Genomic DNA, 23715 nt, shown 5'->3' on the forward strand with positions numbered 1-23715 from the left:
TTTTGTGCAGTCCTGTGGGACTTGTGCACGGGCTAAGCCTTGTTGTTCCCATGCTAGTGGGTTGCTTTTGCCATTGCCAATCCCTGAGAGGCCCTGGACGCATATTTCGATGGATTTTATTTCTGATCTTCCGGTCTCCCAGAAGATGTCTGTTATCTGGGTTGTTTGTGACCGGTTCTCTAAGATGGTTCATTTGGTGCCCTTGCCTAAATTGCCTTCCTCTTCAGATTTGGTTCCGTTGTTTTTTCAGCATGTGGTTCGTTTGCATGGTATTCCAGAGAATATTGTGTCCGACAGAGGTTCCCAGTTTGTTTCTAGGTTTTGGCGGGCCTTTTGTGCTAGGCTGGGCATTGATTTGTCTTTTTCTTCTGCATTTCATCCTCAGACAAATGGCCAGACCGAGCGCACTAATCAGACCTTGGAGACTTATTTGAGATGCTTTGTGTCTGCTGATCAGGATGATTGGGTGGCTTTCTTGCCATTGGCCGAGTTTGCCCTTAATAATCGGGCTAGTTCTGCTACCTTGGTTTCGCCTTTCTTTTGTAATTTTGGTTTTCATCCTCGTTTTTCTTCTGGGCAGGTTGAGCCTTCTGACTGTCCTGGTGTGGATTCTGTGGTGAACAGGTTGCAGCAGATTTGGGCTCATGTGGTGGACAAGTTGTTGTTGTCTCAAGAGGAGGCTCAACGTTTTGCTAATCGTCGTCGGTGTGTTGGTTCCCGGCTTCGGGTTGGGGATCTGGTCTGGTTGTCCTCCCGTCATGTTCCTATGAAGGTTTCTTCTCCTAAGTTTAAGCCTCGGTTTATTGGTCCTGTGACAAAACACTCCGGGATCGCCTTTGCTGGGGTCAAAGGTCACGTGGTTTGTGCATTGAATTTCTGAGGCGTACAGCAGGTTTCCAAGTAGGCTGACCTCAGGTCAGATTTATTAAAGTGAAAGCAACACAGAAAAACAAACTAACTAAACAAACACGTTGCTAACTTAACAACTGGTGGGGCTTCTCCCACCCAGCTAACATCACACAATTCTTGAGCAGAGCTCTCACTCACGTTTGTCTCACACAGACAGGCAATCTGTGTGCCCCAGGCAGATGCTGGAAACCCCCAGCTGGTCATCTTTTATTCCTGCAATCATTAACCCATTAGCACCCTGAAGATACTGAGTGGCCTAATTCACATAGGACAAACACCTAGGCGAGATATACCTGCCTCCAACTACCACACCAGCATGAGTCTTACATATCCCCCCCCCTTGCTCAGGCCACTCCGGTCGAGCAAGAACACTCTTGAAACAGTGCACTCGGGATAGGGCATCGGCGTTCCCCATCTGCACCCCAGGTCGGTGCTCCACCGTAAAAGAGTAAGCCTGCAGGGCAAGGAACCACCGGGTTACCCGACTATTACGGTCTTTGTGGAGGTGCATTCACTTGAGAGGGGCATGGTCTGTGACCAGCCTAAACTTCCTACCGGCCAGGTAATACTTGAGGGAGTCGAGAGCCCATTTAATGGCTAGGCACTCTTTTTCAACCACTGCATACCTCTGCTCATGTACATTCAGTTTCCGACTGAGATAGAGGACCGGGTGTTCGACTCCGTCCCTCACCTGGGAAAGTACAGCTCCGACAGCAGTATCAGAGGCATCAGTTTGTACCACAAACTCGCTGCTGAAATCAGGAGTCACTAGTACGGGCTGAGAGCACAAAGCCCGTTTCAGGCTGTGGAAGGCCTCTTCAGCAGCTGAGGTCCATTTTACCATGACGGAACCCTTCCCCTTGGTAAGATCCATCAAGGGAGTAGCCATGGCTGCAAAATTGGGTATGAACCGGCGATAATAGCCGGCAATCCCCAGGAAAGCCTGTACTTGTTTTTTGCTCACTGGTTGTGGCCAGCCCTGAATTGCCTGTATTTTGTCGATCTGGGGTTTAACCACTCCTCGGCCAATCACGTAGCCCAAGTATCGGGCTTCTTCAAGCCCGATGTGGCATTTCTTGGGGTTTGCCGTTAAACCTGCATCTCGCAGGTCATCAATCACCGCTTGTACCTTCTGGAGATGAGTTTCCCAGTCCATGCTGTAAATTACGATGTCATCCAGGTAGGCAGAAGCGTACTGTCTGTGAGGCCTCAAGACTCGATCCATCAATCTCTGGAACGTTGCGGGAGCTCCGTGAAGTCCAAACGGCATATAGACATACTGGAACAGACCTTCCGGTGTAGCAAATGCCGTCTTCTCTCTGGCCGCCTCGGCCAGAGGAATCTGCCAGTACCCCTTTGTTAAATCCAGGGTCGTAATGTATCGGGCTTTACCAAGCCGGTCGATCAACTCATCGACCCGGGGCATAGGGTACGCATCAAATTTAGAAACTGCATTCAGTTTCCTAAAGTCATTACAAAACCGGATGGAGCCATCCGGTTTAGGTATCAACACAATTGGACTGGACCAGGCGCTGTGCGACTCCTCAATGACTCCTAAGTCCAACATTGCCATCACTTCCCGGGAGACGGCTTCACGGCGGGCTTCCGGAATCTGGTAGGGCTTCACATGAACGGTGACGCCAGGCTCTGTGACAATCTCATGTTTCACCAACTTAGTACGGCCAGGTTTTTCGGAGAAAAACTGTCGGTTCTGTAACAAAAATTGCTTAACCTCAGATTTTTGTCGTTCTGAGAGAGTCTCGGCAACTGCACCTCCGGTACAGTAGGTGAACAAACCGGACGGGGCAGATCCGCCGTTAGGGCAGAGCGGTCTTTCCAGGATTTTATCAGATTCACATGATAAATCTGTTCCGGTTTTCTCTTACCCGGCTGGTACACTTTATAGTTCACTTCACCAACTCTTTCTCGGACCTCAAATGGGCCCTGCCATTTCGCCAGGAATTTACTATCCACCGTAGGGATTAGGACCAACACCCTATCGCCGGGTGCAAATGTACGGACCTTAGCGCCTCTATCATAACTTTGCCTCTGGGCTCCCTGGGCCTGTAACATATGGTCCCTAACAATGGGCATGACAGCGGCAATACGATCCTGCATTTGTGTTACATGGTCGATCACCGTTTTAAAGGGAGTGACTTGACCTTCCCAGGTTTCTTTTGCGACGTCCAGCAGTCCCCGGGGACAACGGGCGTACAACAGTTCGAAAGGCGAAAACCCTGTGGAAGACTGGGGAACTTCCCTAATGGCAAACAGCAAATAGGGTAACAAGTAATCCCAGTTCTTCCCATCTTTGTCTATCGCCTTCCGGAGCATCTGTTTTAAGGTTTTGTTGAAGCGCTCAACCAGGCTATCTGTTTGAGGGTGATAGACAGACGTACGCAACGGTTCTATTTGTAAGAGCCTGCAGAGCTCCTTCATTACCCTCGAGTCGACATAAAGGGAGTCCCCTGGTCGGTGAGTATCAGTTTTGGAATTCCCACCCGACTAAACACTTGTACCAATTCCTTGGCGATCGTCTTGGTAGCTGTGTTACGCAAAGGGACGGCTTCCGGGTAACGAGTGGCATAGTCCACGATGACGAGGATATGTTGGTGCCCACGTGCGGATCGGGGAAGGGGCCCAACCAAATCCATCCCAATTCTCTCAAAAGGGACCCCGATGATAGGAAGGGGTACCAAAGGGCTACGGAACTGAGATTTAGGGGCCGCGATTTGGCACTCTGGACAGGACTCACAATAGTTACGCACATCATAATGTATTCCCGGCCACACAAAACAATGCAATAGCCTTTCTGTGGTTTTCTGTACCCCCAGATGTCCCCCCATAATATGTCCGTGGGCCAAATCCAGTACCTTCCGCCGATAAGGTTTGGGTACCACTAACCGTTGCACTGTGTCTTCCCCTTTTTTTTCTACCTGGTAGAGCAAATTATTTTCAAGAACCATATACAGGTACCCTAGCCTAGTGTCAGGTTCTACGGGTACCCCATCTATCATTTTTACATTTTTCCTAGCCGGAGTCAGGGTAGGATCTTTCATTTGCTCGCTGTGGAAGTCATCCACCTGGACTCCCAAATCTGGCAGGCAGGGTGCCGGATGGCTGTCTGCCTCCGCCTCTCACTGAGGTTCCTCAGTTTCCTCTGCTTCCCCCGCCATGACGGAGAAGGGGTACTGAAGGTTAGATTCACTAACCTCCCCAGCAACATCTTCCTGTGGGGTCTCCTCTAGGGACTCGGGACCTCCAGATGGCATGGGAGAAGATTCACGGGTACAGCTACCGTGAAGGAGCAACTGATTCTCCCACAACTGCCAGAAATAGGGAAAATCCCTGCCCAGGATTACATCCTGTAACAATGCGGGAACGAGTCCCACTTTGTGCTGCACTGACCCATAGGGAGTAGAAATACATATGACCGCTGTTAAGTACGAGCGGGTGTCACCATGCACACACGTCACAGAAAACTTGTCAGACGGACCAGACGGAAGTGCCACCAGACTAGCTTTCACCAGAGTCACCACACTTCCAGAGTCTAGTAATGCCACAACATTTTTCCCATCAACAGATAATTCACACAGGTGTTTCGCTGTATCATTTTGACCCGCATTCACACTCACTAGCTGTGTAACCAAAGACATGCGTTTTCTAGAGTCTATAATGTCGCATTGCATGGGTTCAGCGGTAACAGGACAGTTCGCCGAAACATGACCCTTCTCATGGCAGCGGAAACACCTAACAGGTCCCCTACTGAGACCACCGTCCAATACTCTCGGTCTCGGAGTGCGAGCAGTCCCGGACTCCTCCCCCACAGTTTTAAGCGATTTTCCTTCACCCGTGGTCCCTGGAACAGTCTTACCGATTCCACGAGGAGGAGGCACAGACCGGGGGTTGGCGGTGTTTTCGGGAAGTCCTTCTGCCACGGAATAACGCTCGACCAACTCCACAAGTTGATCCGCTGTCGTGGGATTTCCTTGGCTTACCCACCTTTTCATCGCTGGGGGTAGTACTCTCAGGTACTTGTCCAGGACAACCCGCTGGATTATTTCGGGTATTGTCAGTACCTCGGGTTGCAGCCATTTCTTTGTTAAGTAGATCAGGCCGAACATCTGAGACCGCGCCGGTTTATCTTGCTGGTATGTCCACTGATGTACCCTCTGTGCCCGGACAGCCGTCGTCACACCCAGCCGGGCCAGGATCTCAGCTTTCAGTTTCTCAAAGTCCTGAGCGACCTCCGGGTCCAAATCATGGTAAGCTTTTTGGGCCTCGCCGGAGAGAAACGGGCAATCAAATCGGCCCATAGTGCCTTCGGCCACTTCTCTCTCAATGCCGTCCGCTCAAACGTTGTCAGGTATGCCTCGACGTCATCTTCTGCAGTCAGCTTTTGCCAGTATCGACTCACATGGATCCTTCTGGACTCTGCTTCCGGGTCAGCGTCAGGCATGCTCACCAGGCGCTGCGCCACCTGTTGGAGAAGTTGGCGGTCTGCAACCGTCATGTCCACTAACTCCTTCAGCTGTGCGGCCATCAAGCGATTAGCTTCAAGCTGTGCGGCAGTGGCCTGCTGCTGTACGGCAGTGGACTGTACTAAGGCTTTCACCACGTCTTCCATGCTGTCGCCTGAGCCACGGTATGCCCTCATTCTCCACCACAATGTGACAAAACACTCCGGGATCGCCTTTGCTGGGGTCAAAGGTCACGTGGTTTGTGCATTGAATTTCTGAGGCGTACAGCAGGTTTCCAAGTAGGCTGACCTCAGGTCAGATTTATTAAAGTGAAAGCAACACAGAAAAACAAAACATAAAAATAAATCCTAGCCTGTCCGGCACTAACTAAACAAACACGTTGCTAACTTAACAACTGGGGGGGCTTCTCCCACCCAGCTAACATCACACAATTCTTGAGCAGAGCTCTCACTCACGTTTGTCTCACACAGACAGGCAATCTGTGTGCCCCAGGTAGACGCTGGAAACCCCCAGCTGGTCATCTTTTATTCCTGCAATCATTAACCCATTAGTACCCTGAAAATACTGAGTGGCCTAATTCACATAGGACAAACACCTAGGCGAGATATACCTGCCTCCAACTACCACACCAGCATGAGTCTTACAGTCCTTATAGGATTTCTGAGATTATTAATCCGGTGTCTTTTCAACTGGCGCTTCCGGCCTCTTTTGCTATCCATAATGTCTTCCATAGATCTTTGCTGCGGAAATATGTGGAGCCCGTTGTTCCCTCTGTTGATCCTCCGGCCCCTGTGTTGGTTGATGGGGAGTTGGAATATGTTGTTGAGAAGATTTTGGATTCCCGTTTTTCAAGGCGGAAGCTTCAGCACCTGGTCAAATGGAAGGGTTATGGCCAGGAGGATAATTCTTGGGTTTTTGCCTCTGATGTCCATGCTGCTGATTTGGTCCGTGCCTTTCATCTGGCTCGTCCTGATCGTCCTGGGGGCCCTGGTGAGGGTTCGGTGACCCCTCCTCAAGGGGGGGTACTGTTGTGAATTCTGCTCTTGGGTTCCCTCCGGTGGTTGTAGGTGGGAATGCAGTTGTCTCTGAGTCACAGTCCTGGCCAGGTGTATCTGATGATTACAATTCGGACTGGGATATTTAGGTGTGCAGGATCCTTTAGCCCTTTCCAGTTGTCAATGTTCCTTGTGAAGTGATGGATCACTTTCTGGCTTCTCCTGCTTGCTGCCAAATTCAGCAAAGATAAGTGTTTGGGTTTTTTTGTATCTGTGGCACACTGCTGTGTGCTTGTTTCAGTTTTATTCCTGCTCTGATTGTAGGATTCACTGGAGTTGCAGATTTACGCTCCTACATCTATTAGTTAGATGTAGGAAGTTTTTGTAATTTCTGCTGTGGATGTTTTTGAAGGGTTTTAATACTGACCGCACAGAACTCTGTCCTATCCTGTCCTATCTAGCTCGTGTGGCCTCCTGTGCTAAATCCTGTTTTCTGCCTGTGTATGTTTTTTCCTCTCTGACTCACCGCCAATATTTGTGGGGGGCTGTCTATCCTTTGGGGATTTTCTCTGAGGCAAGATAGTATTGCTATTTCCACCTTTAGGGGTATTTAGCCCTCCGGCTGTGACGAGGTGTCTAGGATTGTTAGATACACTCCACGGCTACTTCTAGTTGCGGTGTTAAGTTCAGGATTGCGGTTAGTACAGTGGCCACCTTCTCCAGTGAAAGTTCTCATGCAGCTCCAAGGTCACCGGATCATAACAGGTTAGGGCTAGGGTTAGGGCTCTGGTTAGGGCCAGGATTAGGGCTAGGGTTAGGTTTAGGGCTAGGGTAAGGGCTAGGGTTAGGATTACATTTACGGTTGAGATTAGGGTTAGGGGTGTGTCAGGGTTAGTGGTTTGGTTAGGGTTATGGTTGGGATTAGGGTTAAGGTTTGGTTAGGGTTGGGATTAGGGTTAGGGGTGTGCTGGGGTTAGGGGTGTGGTTTGGGTTAGGGTTGTGTTTGGGATTAGGGTTAGGGGTGTGTTTTGGTTAGGGTTTCAGTTAGAATTGGGGTGTTTCCACTGTTTAGGCACATCAGGGGCTCTCCAAATGCAATGTGGCGTCCCATCTCAATTCCAGTCAATTTTGCAACAACTTTTGGGATCCAATTTCTTCTCTTACCCATGGGAAAATAAAAAATTGGGGGCGAAAATATAATTTTTGTGAAAAAATATGATTTTCTATTTTTACGGCTCTGCATTATAAACTTGTGTGAAGGACTTGGTGGGTCAAAGTGCTCACCACACATCTAGATAAGTTCCTTAGGGGGTCTAGTTTTCAAAATGGTGTCACTTGTGGTGGGTTTCAATGTTTAGGCACATCAGGGGCTCTCCAGACCCGCAACATGGCGTCCCATCTCAATTCCAGTCAATTTTGCATTGAAAAAGTCAAATGGCGCTCCTTCCATTCCGAGCTCTGCCTTGCGCCAGAACAGTGGTTTACCCCCACATATGGGGTATCAGTGTACTCAGGACAAATTGTACAACAACGTTTGGGGTCCAATTTCTCCTGTTACCCTTGGTAAAATAAAACAAATTGGAGCTGAAGTAAATTTTTTGTGAAAAAAAGTTAAATGTTCATTTTTTTTAAACATTCCCAAAAAATTCATGTGAAACACCTGAAGGGTTAATAAACTTCTTGAATGTGGTTTTGAGCACCTTGAGGTGTGCAGTTTCTAGAATGGTGTCACAGTTGGTTATTTTCTATCATATAGACCCCTCAAAATGACTTCAAATGTGATGTGGTCCCTAAAAAAAAATGGTGTTGTAAAAATGAGAAATTGCTGGTCAAATTTTAACCCTTATAACTCCCTAATAAAAAAATGTTGGCTCCAAAATTGTGCTGATGTAAAGTAGACATGTGCAAAGTGTTACTTATTAAGTATTTTGTGTGACATATCTCTGTGATTCAAGAGCATAAAAATTCAAATTTGGAAAATTGCTAAATTTTCAAAATTTTCGCCAGATTTCCATTTTTTCACAAATAAACACAGGTAATATCAAGTAAATTTTACCACTATCATGAAGTACAATATGTCATGAGAAAACATTGTCAGAATCAGTGGGATCCATTGAAGTGTTCCAGAGTTATAACCTCATAAAGGGACAGTGGTCAGAATTGTAAAAATTGGCCTGGTCATTAACGTGCAAACCACCCATGGGGGTAAAGGGGTTAAGTAAAAAAAAAAAAAAGTATACATGTTTGGTATCTGTGGACTCATATTGACCTGTAGAATCATATTGTCAGAGCAGTTTTCCCATATAGTGAATAAGGAAAATAATTAAAAAAAAAAAACAGTTATGGAAATGCACCTTATTTGCAATTTCAACACACTTGGATCTTTTTCCCCATTTTCCAGTACATCATATGATAAAATGAATGATATAATTCAAAAGTACAACTTGTGCTGCAAAAAACAAGCCTTCTTATGGCTATATTGATGGAAAAATTAAAAAAGTTATGTCTTGGAGAAGGGAAGAAAACAACGAAAATGAAAAAAGGGAAAATAACCTGGGATTGAAGGGGCTATGGCTCAGTTCCCACTATGAGTATTTGGCTGGGGTCAGACTTGCAAGTTCAATGCAAGAAACTCGCATCAAGTCCCGGCACTGCCAACAGCACTCGGGACAGGAGCGTACAGCTACATAAAAATACATGCAGCTGCATGCTCTGGTCCCGAGTGTCGGCGGCAGTTTGGGACTTGATGCGAGAAGACTCGCTACACTCATCAGGAGGGCGTTAAACTAGAAGAAGAGGGGACGGGAAGAAAAACATTAGACTTGAACAAAGAAGATCCAGGAAAACATACTCAGAAGGGAGGTAAGAACATTTCTAAAACAATCCACAGCGAGGAGATTGGAACAAAACAAAATCCTCTAAACTGCATGCTCGCAAACGCCAGAAGCCTGACAAACAAGATGGAAGAACTAGAAGCAGAAATATCTACAGGTAACTTTGACATAGTGGGAATAACCGAGACATGGTTAGATGAAAGCTATGACTGGGCAGTTAACTTACAGGGTTACAGTCTGTTTAGAAAGGATCGTAAAAATCGGAGAGGAGGAGGGGTTTGTCTCTATGTAAAGTCTTGTCTAAAGTCCACTTTAAGGGAGGATATTAGCGAAGGGAATGAGGATGTCGAGTCCATATGGGTTGAAATTCATGGAGGGAAAAATGGTAACAAAATTCTCATTGGGGTCTGTTACAAACCCCCAAATATAACAGAAAGCATGGAAAGTCTACTTCTAAAGCAGATAGATGAAGCTGCAACCCATAATGAGGTCCTGGTTATGGGGGACTTTAACTACCCGGATATTAACTGGGAAACAGAAACCTGTGAAACCCATAAAGGCAACAGGTTTCTGCTAATAACCAAGAAAAATTATCTTTCACAATTGGTGCAGAATCCAACCAGAGGAGCAGCACTTTTAGACCTAATACTATCTAATAGACCTGACAGAATAACAAATCTGCAGGTGGTCGGGCATCTAGGAAATAGCGACCACAATATTGTACAGTTTCACCTGTCTTTCACTAGGGGGACTTGTCAGGGAGTCACAAAAACATTGAACTTTAGGAAGGCAAAGTTTGAACAGCTTAGAGATGCCCTTAATCTGGTAGACTGGGACAATATCCTCAGAAATGAGAATACAGATAATAAATGGGAAATGTTTAAGAACATCCTAAATAGGCAGTGTAAGCGGTTTATACCTTGTGGGAATAAAAGGACTAGAAATAGGAAAAACCCAATGTGGCTAAACAAAGAAGTAAGACAGGCAATTAACAGTAAAAAGAAAGCATTTGCACTACTAAAGCAGGATGGCACCATTGAAGCTCTAAAAAACTATAGGGAGAAAAATACTTTATCTAAAAAACTAATTAAAGCTGCCAAAAAGGAAACAGAGAAGCACATTGCTAAGGAGAGTAAAACTAATCCCAAACTGTTCTTCAACTATATCAATAGTAAAAGAATAAAAACTGAAAATGTAGGCCCCTTAAAAAATAGTGAGGAAAGAATGGTTGTAGATGACGAGGAAAAAGCTAACATATTAAACACCTTCTTCTCCACGGTATTCACGGTGGAAAATGAAATGCTAGGTGAAATCCCAAGAAACAATGAAAACCCTATATTAAGGGTCACCAATCTAACCCAAGAAGAGGTGCGAAACCGGCTAAATAAGATTAAAATAGATAAATCTCCGGGTCCGGATGGCATACACCCACGAGTACTAAGAGAACTAAGTAATGTAATAGATAAACCATTATTTCTTATTTTTAGTGACTCTATAGCGACAGGGTCTGTTCCGCAGGACTGGCGCATAGCAAATGTGGTGCCAATATTCAAAAAGGGCTCTAAAAGTGAACCTGGAAATTATAGGCCAGTAAGTCTAACCTCTATTGTTGGTAAAATATTTGAAGGGTTTCTGAGGGATGTTATTCTGGATTATCTCAATGAGAATAACTGTTTAACTCCATATCAGCATGGGTTTATGAGAAATCGCTCCTGTCAAACCAATCTAATCAGTTTTTATGAAGAGGTAAGCTATAGACTGGACCACGGTGAGTCATTGGACGTGGTATATCTCGATTTTTCCAAAGCGTTTGATACCGTGCCGCACAAGAGGTTGGTACACAAAATGAGAATGCTTGGTCTGGGGGAAAATGTGTGTAAATGGGTTAGTAACTGGCTTAGTGATAGAAAGCAGAGGGTGGTTATAAATGGTATAGTCTCTAACTGGGTCGCTGTGACCAGTGGGGTACCGCAGGGGTCAGTATTGGGACCTGTTCTCTTCAACATATTCATTAATGATCTGGTAGAAGGTTTACACAGTAAAATATCGATATTTGCAGATGATACAAAACTATGTAAAGCAGTTAATACAAGAGAAGATAGTATTCTGCTACAGATGGATCTGGATAAGTTGGAAACTTGGGCTGAAAGGTGGCAGATGAGGTTTAACAATGATAAATGTAAGGTTATACACATGGGAAGAGGGAATCAATATCACCATTACACACTGAACGGGAAACCACTGGGTAAATCTGACAGGGAGAAGGACTTGGGGATCCTAGTTAATGATAAACTTACCTGGAGCAGCCAGTGCCAGGCAGCAGCTGCCAAGGCAAACAGGATCATGGGGTGCATTAAAAGAGGTCTGGATACACATGATGAGAGCATTATACTGCCTCTGTACAAATCCCTAGTTAGACCGCACATGGAGTACTGTGTCCAGTTTTGGGCACCGGTGCTCAGGAAGGATATAATGGAACTAGAGAGAGTACAAAGGAGGGCAACAAAATTAATAAAGGGGATGGGAGAACTACAATACCCAGATAGATTAGCGAAATTAGGGTTATTTAGTCTAGAAAAAAGACGACTGAGGGGCGATCTAATAACCATGTATAAGTATATAAGGGGACAATACAAATATCTCGCTGAGGATCTGTTTATACCAAGGAAGGTGACTGGCACAAGGGGGCATTCTTTGCGTCTGGAGGAGAGAAGGTTTTTCCACCAACATAGAAGAGGATTCTTTACTGTTAGGGCAGTGAGAATCTGGAATTGCTTGCCTGAGGAGGTGGTGATGGCGAACTCAGTCGAGGGGTTCAAGAGAGGCCTGGATGTCTTCCTGGAGCAGAACAATATTGTATCATACAATTATTAGGTTCTGTAGAAGGACGTAGATCTGGGTATTTATTATGATGGAATATAGGCTGAACTGGATGGACAAATGTCTTTTTTCGGCCTTACTAACTATGTTACTATGTTACTATGTTACTAGTTTCTCCATTTGAAATTGCAAGTGTGACCCCAGCTTTTAGTGCATTTTTGATGCTTCAGAGTTTCTACAACAATTAGCATAAGTAGGCTACTTGCTTTTTTAAAGGGAACCTGTCACCTGAATTTGGCGGGACCGGTTTTCGCAATCTTGCCTTGTGCAGGCGTGTACTACGGAGGACAGAGAATGAACTTCAATCCAATATTGCGGCCAGCATGCAGCCAGAGGGTAAGGAAAGGGTGAATCAAACACCTGAAAACTCCGCCCATATGACCGAAAACTGGTCCCACCAAATTCAGGTGACAGGTTTCCTTTAATTGAGTTTTTAAGGTATGTAGTGTACACGTTAGGCAGCATTTTCAGAGCAAAATCTGGGCAGAACCTCCTAAGTTCCAAGTTTTTGAGAAATTATATTGTTTTTGAGGAGGTTTTTGGAGAGTTTCTTTGTAGTTTCTGCTCTAAAACTTCCTAAAAAGAAAATCTCTGTGATCGCATAGTGAGTTTTTTACATGAGTTTTATCGCATTTTTTTCTGTCCTGTTTTCTCTTTCTCTTCCTTTCTCCATTGCAGTGGACATCCAGGAGAAATCAGTGTTTGGAGTTTAGTCCCAACGCTAAGGCCAGGGTCACACTTTTGACTGCAATGCGAGAAACTTGCGTGAGTCTCTCGCCCCAATACCCGGAACTGCCGCCGGTGGTTCGGACCGGAGCATTTATCTACATAGAAATACATGGAGCTGCACACTCTAGTCCCAAGTGCCAGAGGCAGTGCTGGGTATTGAGGTGAGAGACTCGCTCGAGTTTCACACATTGCAGTCGCAAGTGTGACCCCAGCCTAAGTGTCCGGTATGAACCCAGATCTTTTAAGTTCGGATTCACTCTTCTGTAACTATGAACAATGCAAGCAGTGCTGTGCAGCTCAGTAACTGACCAGTTCTGTCCACCGCCAACACCGGGAACAGCTTATCGGCGGGGGTGTTATCAATGGGGGTGTCAGGTGTCGCACCCCCACCAATCAAACATTTATAACCTATCCTGCAGATGGCCTATCAATGTTAAAGTCCTAGACAACCCTTTAATTTTGGCCTTAATACTGTTGCCATAAATGAGCCCAGATGAGCCAAGATTTCGCTCTTGTGAACCTGGTCAGATTGTGAAGATTCTCTAATTTGCCAGCAGTTCTACTCCGGTGCTCTTTTTGCTCTTCCTGTTCTACAAAATTTCACATGAAAGCGAAAATATTCCTTTTTGATGGACAAAGTTACAACTGGGTATCTCACAAAGAAAAACTAAAAAGACCTGATTTGTCTAGGACAGTTTTCAAGAACTGTTGCCATGGTAACCATTAGTGCAAGACGTCTTAACCTGTAATGTGTCAAATAAATATTCCATGATTTTCTTACTCATTTTATGGTCTTTTTCTTGTATTTTTCTGTTTTCTCATGTTTAAGGCAGGAGATTATCAACAAGCCCCATACCTATCGCTCAGCTTGGCGGCTTATGGATAATTGATATTTCTGGCTCTGGATTTGAAAGTGCTGAGAATCTGAACAGTTTTTCTCTTTCATTTTATGGTAATGGGGGTAAAGAACAAATGGAAGTAACAATTAGTGGGAACACGCTGCAGGTCAAGGTATTTATAACTCACTAACAATGAATTACGCTGTATGAAAATATAAAGCAGACTTCTGTTGTATTACATCTCTTATATTTTGTGTGTTCAGGCTGTTCCTAGTTTCTACATTATAGTGATTTGTAAAAATGGGGTACGCATGCATTATGCAGCCTTGAAGGAGACTGCCATCATTTTTGTTATTTAAAGGGGTAGTGCAATAACTCACATACAGTGGGGGAAATAAGTATTTGATCCCATGCTGAGTTTGTAATTTTGACCACTGACAAAGACATGAACAGTCTATAATTTTAAGGGTAGGTTAATTTTTTAACATTGTAAGATAGAAATTCAAAAATAAAATCCAGAAAAACACATTGTATAAATTATATAAAATTATTTGTATTTTGCAGTGAGAAATAAGTTTTTGATCCCCTACCAACCATTAGTTGTAGAACAACCAGAACAAGCCAGAACAAGAGTTCTGGCTCCTACAGACCAGTTAGATGCTCCTAATCAGCTCTTTACCTGCATTAAAGACAGCTGTCTTACATAGTCACCTTTATAAAAGACTCCTGTCCACAGACTCAATTAATCAGTCAGACTCTAACCTCTATAAAATGGGCAAGACCAAAGAGCTTTATAAGGATGTCAGGGACAAGATCATAGACCTGCACAAAGCTGGAATGGGCTACAAAACCATGAGTAAGACATTGGGTGAGAAGAAGACAACTGTTGGTACAATAGTAAGAAAATGGAAGAAATACAAAATGACTGTCAATCGACATTGATCGGGGGCACCATGTAAAATCTCACCTCATGGGGTATCCATGATCATGAGGAAGGTGGGAGATCAGCCTTAAACTACATGGGAGGTACTTGATTATGATCTCAAGGCATCTGGAACCACAGTCACCAAGAAAACCATTGGTAACACATTACGCCGTAAAGGTTTAAAATCCTGCAGTGCCCGCAAGGTCCCCCTGCTCAAGAAGACACATGTGCAGGCCCATTTGAAGTTTGCCAGTGAACACCTGGATGATTCTGTGAGTGATTGGGAGAAGGTGCTGTGGTCAGATGAGACAAAAATTGAGGTCTTTGGCATTAACTCAACTCACTGTGTTTGGAGGAAGAGAAATGCTGCCTATGACCAAAGAACACATCCCCACTGTCAAGCATGGAGGTGGAAATATTATGTTTTGGGGGTGTTTCTCTGCTAAGGGCACAGGACTAGTTCACCGCATCAACGGGAGAATGGATGGAGTCATGTATAGTGTTGAGCATTCCGATACCGCAAGTATCGGGTATCGGCCGATACTTGCGGGATCGGAATTCCGATACCGAGATCCGATACTTTTGTGGTATCGGGTATCGGTATCGGATCAATAGGGATGTGTAAAATAAAGAATTAAAATAAAAAATATTGATATGCTCACCTCTCCGGCGGCCCCTGGACATCACGCTGGTAACCGGCCGGCTTCTTTGTGTAAAATGAGCGCCTTCAGGACCTGCGAATGACGTCGCGGCTTCTGATTGGTCGCGTGCCGCCCATGTGACCGGCACGCGACCAATCAGAAGCCGCGACATCATTCTCATTCACAAAACTCCTAATTCTAGGAATTAAGGACCTGCGAATGACGTCGCGGCTTCTGATTGGTCGCGTGCCGGTCACATGGGCGGCACGCGACCAATCAGAAGCCGCGACGTCATTCGCATGTCCTGAAGGCGCTCATTTTAAACAAAGAAGCCGGCCGGTTACCAGCGTGATGTCCAGGGGCCGCCGGAGAGGTGAGCATATCAATATTTTTTATTTTAATTTTTTATTTTACACATCCCTATGGATCCAAGGGCCTGAAGGAGAGTTTCCTCTCCTTCAGACCCTGGGAACCATGAGAATACCTTCCGATACTTGATGTCCCATTGACTTGTATTGGTATCAGATATCGGTATCGGCGATATCCGATATTTTTCGGGTATCGGCCGATACTATCCGATACCGATACTTTCAAGTATCGGATGGTATCGCTCAACACTAGTCATCTAATATATAATTGCCTAGAATACTACTTCCTGCAATTTGTGCCAACTTCCGTGGCTTTGTCCGGAGCTAATGTCCGGAGCTAATGTCCGGAGCTAATGTCCGGAGATTAATTGCCTAGAATACTACTTCCTGCAATTTGTGCCAACTTCCGTGGCTTTGTCCGGAGCTAATGTCCGGAGCTAATGTCCGGAGCTAATGTCCGGAGATAAGTGACGTCAACAGTGTCCAGTGTCTGATTGGTTGCCGCCTGCTGCGAGCGACCAATCAGAAACGTGCCGTACTGTGACACACTCCGCCCGCCATTTTGGTGTGATTTTTTAATTTTTACCTCACAGCAAGTTTCTACTGCGTGGAGGCGGGCCCAGTGACGTTGCTCTTCAAGCTCCTGCCGAATTTCGTCAAAAAAATGATAATACCATTTACCAAAACTATATATATTTAGTTGTGAAGTGGTTCAGTGACATTTTCACACCAATTTTGAACTTTTGTTTGGTGTTTTCTCCATATACTGCATATTATTTTTGTTCTTTCTTACTATTATTTATTAATTGTATTATTCTTACATTTGAATAAATAAAGTATATATGGATTCTAGACTCCCGATTCTTTAGAATCGGGCTGCCATCTAGTGTACCATAAAATCCTGAGTGATAACCTCCTCAGTATAGGGAAGCATCGCGCAGGGAGGAGGCTCCCTGCGGGCTTCCCTGAGACCCCCAGAGCAACGCGATGTGATCGCATTGCTCCAAGGGTCTCTTACCTCCTCCTCCATGCAGGCCTGGATCCAACATGGCCGCAGAGCTGCATCCGGGTCCTGCAGGGAGGTGGCTTACCAGTGCCTGCTCAGAGCAGGCGCCGGAAAGCCTCCTTGCTGTGCAAGTCAGATTGCTGATCTGTCACAGCGCACAGCAAAGTGTCAGATCAGCGATCTGTCACTGTACTGTGATGTCCCCCCTGGGGCAAAGAAAAAAAGGAAAAAAAAATATATTTATATGTGTAAGAAAAAAAAAATTCCTAAATAAATAATAATAAAAAAAAATTGTTCCAATAAATACGTTCCTTTATCTAAATAAAAAAAAACAATAAAAGTACACATATTTAGTATCGCCGCGTCCGTAACGACCCAATCTATAAAATTGTCCCACTAGTTAACCCCTTCAGTGAAAACCGTATAAAAAAAAAAGAGGCAAAAACAACGCTTTATTATCATACCGCCGAACAAAAAGTGGAATAGCACGCAATCAAAAAGACGGATATAAATACCCATGGTACCGCTGAAAACGTCATCTTGTCCTGCAAAAAAGATCTGTGATAGAGCATCATCGGCAAAAAAAAAAAAAAGTTATAGTCCTCAGAATAAAGCGATGCAAAAATAATTATTTTTTCTATAAAATAGTTTTTATCGTTAAAAATTGCCAAAACATAAAAAAATGATATAAATGAGGTATCGCTGTAATCGCACTGACCCGAAGAATAAAACTGCTTCATCCATTCGACCAAACGCGGAACGGTATAAATGCCCCCAAAAGAAATTCATGAATAGCTGTTTTTTGGTCATACTGCCTCACAAAAATTGGAATAAAAAGCGATCAAAAAATGTTACGTGCCCGAAAATGTTACCAATAAAAACGTCAACTTGACCCACAAAAAACAAGACCTCACATGATTCTGTGGACCAAAATATGGAAAAATTATAGCTCTCAAAATGTGGTAATGCAACAATATTTTTTGCAATAAAAAGCGTCTTTTAGTGTGTGACGGCTGCCAATCATAAAAATCTCCTAAATAACCCGCTATAAAAGTAAATCAAACCCCTCTTCAGGGCTAGGGTTAGGGTTAGGGCTAGGGTTTGGATTACATTTACGGTTATGATTAGGGTTAGGGGTGTGTTGGAGTTGGGGTTAGGGGTGTGGTTGGGATTAGGGTTAGGGGTATGTTTGGATTAGGGTTTCAGTTAGAATTGGGGGTTTCGACTGTTTAGGCACATCAGGGGCTCTCCAAACGCGACATGGCATCCGATCTCAATTCCAGCCAATTCTGCATTGAAAAAGTAAAACAGTGCTCCTTCTTTTCCGAGCTCTCCCGTGCGCCCAAACAGGGGTTTACCCCAACATATGGGGTATCAGCGTACTCAGGACAAATTGGACAACTTTTGGGGTCCAATTTCTTCTGTTACCCTTGGGAAAATACAAAACTGGGTGCTAAAAAAGAATTTTTGTGAAAAAAAAAAAAAAGAATTTTTATATTCACAGCTCTGCGTCATAAACTGTAGTGAAACACTTGGGGGTTCAAAGCTCTCACAACACATCGAGATAAGATCCTTAAGGGGTCTACTTTCCAAAATGGTGTCACTTGTGGGGGGTTTCAATGTTTAGGCACATCAGAGGCTCTCCAAATGCAACATGGCGTCCCATCTCAATTCCAGTCAATTTTGCATTGAAAAGTCAAAGTGCGCTCCATCCCTTCCGAGCTCTGCCATACGCCCAAACAGTGGTTTACCCCCACATATGGGGTATCGGAGTGCTCAGGAAAAATTGTACAACAACATTTGGGGTCTATTTTCTCCTGTTACCCTTGGTAAAATAAAACAAATTGGAGTTGAAATAAATTTTTGTGAAAAAAAATTAAATGTTCATTTTTTTAAAAACATTCCAAAAATTCCTGTGAAGAACCAGAAGGGTTAATAAACTTCTTGAATGTGGTTTTGAGCACCTTGAGGGGAGCAGTTTTTAGAATGGTGTCACACTTGGTTATTTTCTATCATATAGACCCCTCAAAATGACTTCAAATGTGATGTGGTCCCTAAAAAAAAAATGGTGTTGTAAAAATGAGAAATTGCTGGTCAAATTTTAACCCTTTATAACTCCCTAACAAAAAAAATGTTGTTTCCAAAATTGTGCTGATGTAAAGTAGACATGTGCGAAATGTTACTTATTAAGTATTTTGTGTGACATATCTCTGTGATTTAAGGGCATAAAAATTCAAAGTTGGAAAATTGCGAAAATTTTCAAAATTTTTGCCAAATTTCCATTTTTTTCACAAATAAACGCAGGTAGTATCAAAGAAATTTTACCACTATCATGAAGTACAATATGTCTCGAGAAAACACTGTCAGAATCACCAGGATCTGTTGAAGTGTTCCAGAGTTATAACCTCATAAAGGGACAGTGGTCAGAAATGTAAAAATTGGCCCAGTCATTAACGTGCAAACCACCCTCCGGGCTTAAGGGGTTAAATGAAAGAAGTTTGGGACCACCAGTAGTCTTCCTAGACCTGGCCGTCCATCCAAACTGAGAAATCGTGGGAGAAGAGCCCTGGTGAGAGAGGTTAAAAAGAACCCCAAGATCATTGTGGCTGAGCTCCAGAGATGCAGTAGGGAGATGCGAGAAAGTTCCACAAAGACAGCTATCACTGCAGCCCTCCACCAGTCGGGCCTTTATGGTAGAGTGGCCAGACGGAAGTCTCTCCTCAGAGCAAGACATATGAAAGCCCACATAGAGTTTGCTAAAAAAAAACACATGAAGGACTCCCAGACTATGAGAAATACGTTTCTCTGGTCTGATTAGATGAAGATAGATCTTTTTGGTGATAAGTCTAAGCGGTATGTGTGGAGAAAACCAAGCACTGCTCAATACCTGACCAATACAATCTCAAAAGTGAAACATGGTGGTGGCAGCATCATGCTATGGGGTGTTTTTCAGATACAGGGACATGATAACTGGTTGTCATTGAAGGAAACATGAATGCGGCCATGTACAGAGATATCCTGGATGAACACCTCTTCCAGAGTGCTCTGGACCTCAGATTTGGCCGTAGGTTCACCTTCCAACAAGACAATGACCCTAAGCACACAGGTAAAATAACAAAGCAGTGGCTTCAGAACAACTCTGTGAACATTCTTGACTGGCCCAGCCAGAGCCCTCACCTAAACCCAATTGAGCATCTCTGAGAGACCTGAAAATGTCTTTCTACCAACGTTCTCCATCCAACCTGACAGAACTGGAGAGGATCTGCCAGGAATAATGGCAGAGGGTCCCCAAATCCAGGTGTGAAAAACTTGTTGCATCATTCCCAAGAAGACTCAACGGCTGTACTAGCTCAAAGGGGGCTTCTACTCAATACTGAGCAAAGGGTCTGAATACTTATGACCATGTGATATTTCAGTTTTCTGATTTAACAAATTTGCAAAAATTACTACATTTCTGTTTTTTTCAGTCAAGATGGGGTGCAGAGTGTACATTAATGAGAAAAAAAAACTTTTTTGAGTTTACCAAATAGCTGCAATGAAACAAAGAGTGAAAAATTTAAAGGGGTCTGAATACTTTCCGTACCCACTGTAAATATAGAGAAAACAGTGCAGAATTTGGAACAAGCGCACTGTCACAATAGCTCATTTAGGTCAGCAGAAAGACAATGCTGAACCAGAATATGAGAATGCATAGCACACTAACGAAGAATGAAGACAAAGCAGATTGTTAAAATAAAGAAAACAAATGATTGCTTGCATTATAATGATTGAAGTATTGTATCTATCGGATTAGAAATTTAAGTTACCCTGTCATCCACATATCCGATTCCCATTGATTGAAATGAATAGGAGTAGTGGCTTTAACCTGCTGATGGTGCCACCTTCCTGGAAGGACCTGCCAACTCATCACCATCAGATTTACTTACCTCCCGATGCGGATATGATTGACACTGCACAACCCATTTTATTGTTTTTTCCTCTGGCATTTATTTAACCATTTACCCTCCTGTTTTAATTTCAGGATGAACTACAAGTTGGCACGTTCTTTAAGGTTCAGGCTTCTTGGTCACATACACAGGTGTTCCAGTCATGGCATTTATCCTCAATACACATGAAACACACAGTGACGAATCAGGAGATGTGGTTCAGTTTTCAATGCTGGATGAGACCTAATGAGGACAGATGTGTCGAAATACCGGCACTGTATCCATATAAAGATCCCCTCCCAGGTGAATATTGGCTTTTTCATTTTTCCATTACACATCCACATGGTGTGAAATTACATTTAATGAAAATGTGCATGAAAATTATTTCCAGTGGTGGAATACACAATTTCTATACACACCGGAGATCAAATGACTGGAAGGAGCGCAGGCCGAATGTACATCTGCATGCAAGGAGAACATGGAGAAACAGGAAAAAGAGTTCTCAATGTGTCTGGCAATGATGTCATTTCTTTAACCAAAGGACAGGTAATGCTCGGGGACAGTATTTTAGGTTGGCTGTGTAAATGTAATAAAGTAATTATGATAGTTCATTTAATTTCTCCACTCTATATGCCCATCTCAGTAGTTCATGAGTTGAATGCTCAAGGACCACACAAAAAACACAATATATTTCAATGTGTGAATGCTACCCGTGCTTTAAGTTTTGTAATTCCTCATTCTGTATTATTGGATACACCCAACTAGAGGGGTATTGATCTTCTTTTACCTTCACAACCGTAGCAATTCATCATACCCACAGATTCCATGCACACTGTCTAGATTCCTCTATCTGCCCCTGGTGAGTCGGCAGCCATGTATCCTGCAAAATAGAAATCCTCACACAACTCTGTCTACAGACAAAAAAAGTTATGGGTTTCAGAAAATGAAGACAGAGAATGATTTTTTAAAGATTTTTGTTTTGGCAAAGTAGTAAAAAAAACTAAATAAATTTGGTATTCTCATTATTATATAGACATGCAGAAAAAAGTGACATATTAATTCATTCTGCACTGGGAGTGGTATTTTAACCCCTTTACGACGTGCGTCGTACATGTACTGCGTATGTCGTGTCTCTCCCTTTGATGTGGGCTTCGGCGCTGAGCCCACATCTTTCCCTTCACGTCATCTGTTTTGCAACAGCTGACATGTGCCCCTAACAGCCACGGGTGGAATTACAATCCACCCGTGGCTATTAACCTGTTAAATGACGCTGTCAATCTGACAGTGGCATTTAATGTGATCACGCTGAAAGCGCATCACTAATCCCTCCCATTGCCACCTGTGTCACATGACCGCAGGTCGCAGATGGGTTGGCATGACAACCCGGGGTCTGTAGCAGACCCCTGTAATTGTCATTGCCAGATTGCTGTGAGCACCGCCCAGCGGTCAGCACTCATAGAAAGTGAGCATTTCTGCTACATGCAGGTGATCTAACCATCACCTGTGTGTAGCACAAGCAATTAGAAGATCAAAGCTTCTAGTCTTCCATCGAGACTATTGAAGCAAGTGAAAAGTAAAAAAAAATGTTTTTAAAAATACAAAAAATACAAAGTTCAAATCACATCCCTTTCGCCCCATTCACATTAAAACAATAATAAAAACTGCACATATTTGTTATTGCCATGTTCAGAATTGCTCGATCTATCAAGTAATAAAAAGAATTAATCTGATCGGTAAACGATGTAGCGAAAAAAAGTAAAAAAGCCAGAATTACATTTTTTTGGTCCCTGCAACATTGCATTAAGGCCGGTTTCACACGTCAGTGGCTCCGGTACGTGAGGTGACAGTTTCCTCACGTACCGCAGCCACTGACACACGTAGACATATTCAAATCAATGCATCTGTGCAGATGTCATTGATTTTTTGCGGACTGTGTCTCCGTGTGCCAAACACGGAGACATGTCAGTGTTCGTGGGAGCGCACGGATTACACGGACCCATTAAATTCAATGGGTCCATGTAAAACACGTACCGCACACGGACGTTGTCCGTGTGCAGTCCGTGTGCCATGCAGGAGACAGTGCTACAGTAAGCGCTGTCCCCCCCACATGGTGCTGAAGCCGCGATTCATATCTTCTCTGCAGCAGCGTTTGCTGTAGAGAAGATATGAATACTCCTTTTTTTTTTTTGTTTCTCGTGTTTAACATAAAGATCCATGTCCCCACCCCCCTCCCACCCCCTGTGCGCCTGCCCGCTGTTATTAAAATACTCACCCGGCTCCCTCGCTGGCATTGCTTCCTGTCCTGGCCGCAGCTTCTACTGTATGAGCGGTCACGTGGGGCCGCTCATTTACAGTAATGAATATGCGGCTCCACCCCTATGGGAGGTGGAGCTGCATATTCATGACTGTAATCGGCGGCCCCACGTGACCGCTCATACAGCGGACCTGTGAGGAGCAGGAGCTGGAAAACAGGAAATGCAGCAAGCAGGGTTTAAACCGCTGTCTGTCACATTTTTTTTCGTGGTGCTGAGGTTCCTTCCTCAACAAGTCCCCTTAGAGGACTAACAAATACAATACAAAGTGAGAACAATATTTTTAAAAGTATGAATAAAATTAAAAAAAAAAAATTTCAAATCACCCCCCTTTTGCCTCATTAAAAATAAAACGATTACAAAAATTCAATTATACACATATTTGTTATCGCTGCATTTGTAAAAGTTCAATCAATCAAAACATAAAATAATTGAATCCGATCAGTAAATAGCGTAACGAGAGAAAAAATCAAAATGTCAGAATTACATTTTTTTGTCAGCTGCAACATTGCAATAAAATGCAATAAGAGGCAATCAACACATTGTATCTATCCAAAATGGTATAGGTTAAAATGTCTGCTTAGAGCGCAAATATAAACCCTCACCATAACAAAAGAGAAAAAAATAGGTCATAAAGAGGGGATCACCAGACACAAGGACATAGTGTTAAATAGATAATTCTTTATTAACTTGACAACACAAGACAACATGCACAAAACATTAACCCCTTTACCCCCAAGCGTGGTTTGCACGTTAATGACCGGGCCAATTTTTACAATTCTGACCACTGTCCCTTTATGAGGTTATAACTCTGGAACGCTTCAATGGATCCTGGTGATTCTGACATCGTTTTCTCGTGACATATTGTAC

The 23715-nt window shown here is 43.8% G+C and overlaps 1 protein-coding gene across 1 annotated transcript in view; it reads left to right on the plus strand.

Moving 5' to 3' along the window:
• The window catches only part of LOC138642825 (lipoxygenase homology domain-containing protein 1-like), a 302432-nt gene that overhangs the window by 36465 nt on the left and 242252 nt on the right, over nucleotides 1–23715 (plus strand). The window contains exons 5-7 of the mRNA XM_069731356.1: nucleotides 13658–13839; nucleotides 20629–20836; nucleotides 20925–21079. Of these exons, the coding sequence (XP_069587457.1) occupies nucleotides 13658–13839; nucleotides 20629–20836; nucleotides 20925–21079 (545 nt within the window). The remainder of the gene's footprint in view (nucleotides 1–13657; nucleotides 13840–20628; nucleotides 20837–20924; nucleotides 21080–23715) is intronic.

Source organism: Ranitomeya imitator, chromosome 6 (assembly GCF_032444005.1).
Source record: "Ranitomeya imitator isolate aRanImi1 chromosome 6, aRanImi1.pri, whole genome shotgun sequence".
In the NCBI taxonomy this organism is placed as follows: domain Eukaryota; kingdom Metazoa; phylum Chordata; class Amphibia; order Anura; family Dendrobatidae; genus Ranitomeya; species Ranitomeya imitator.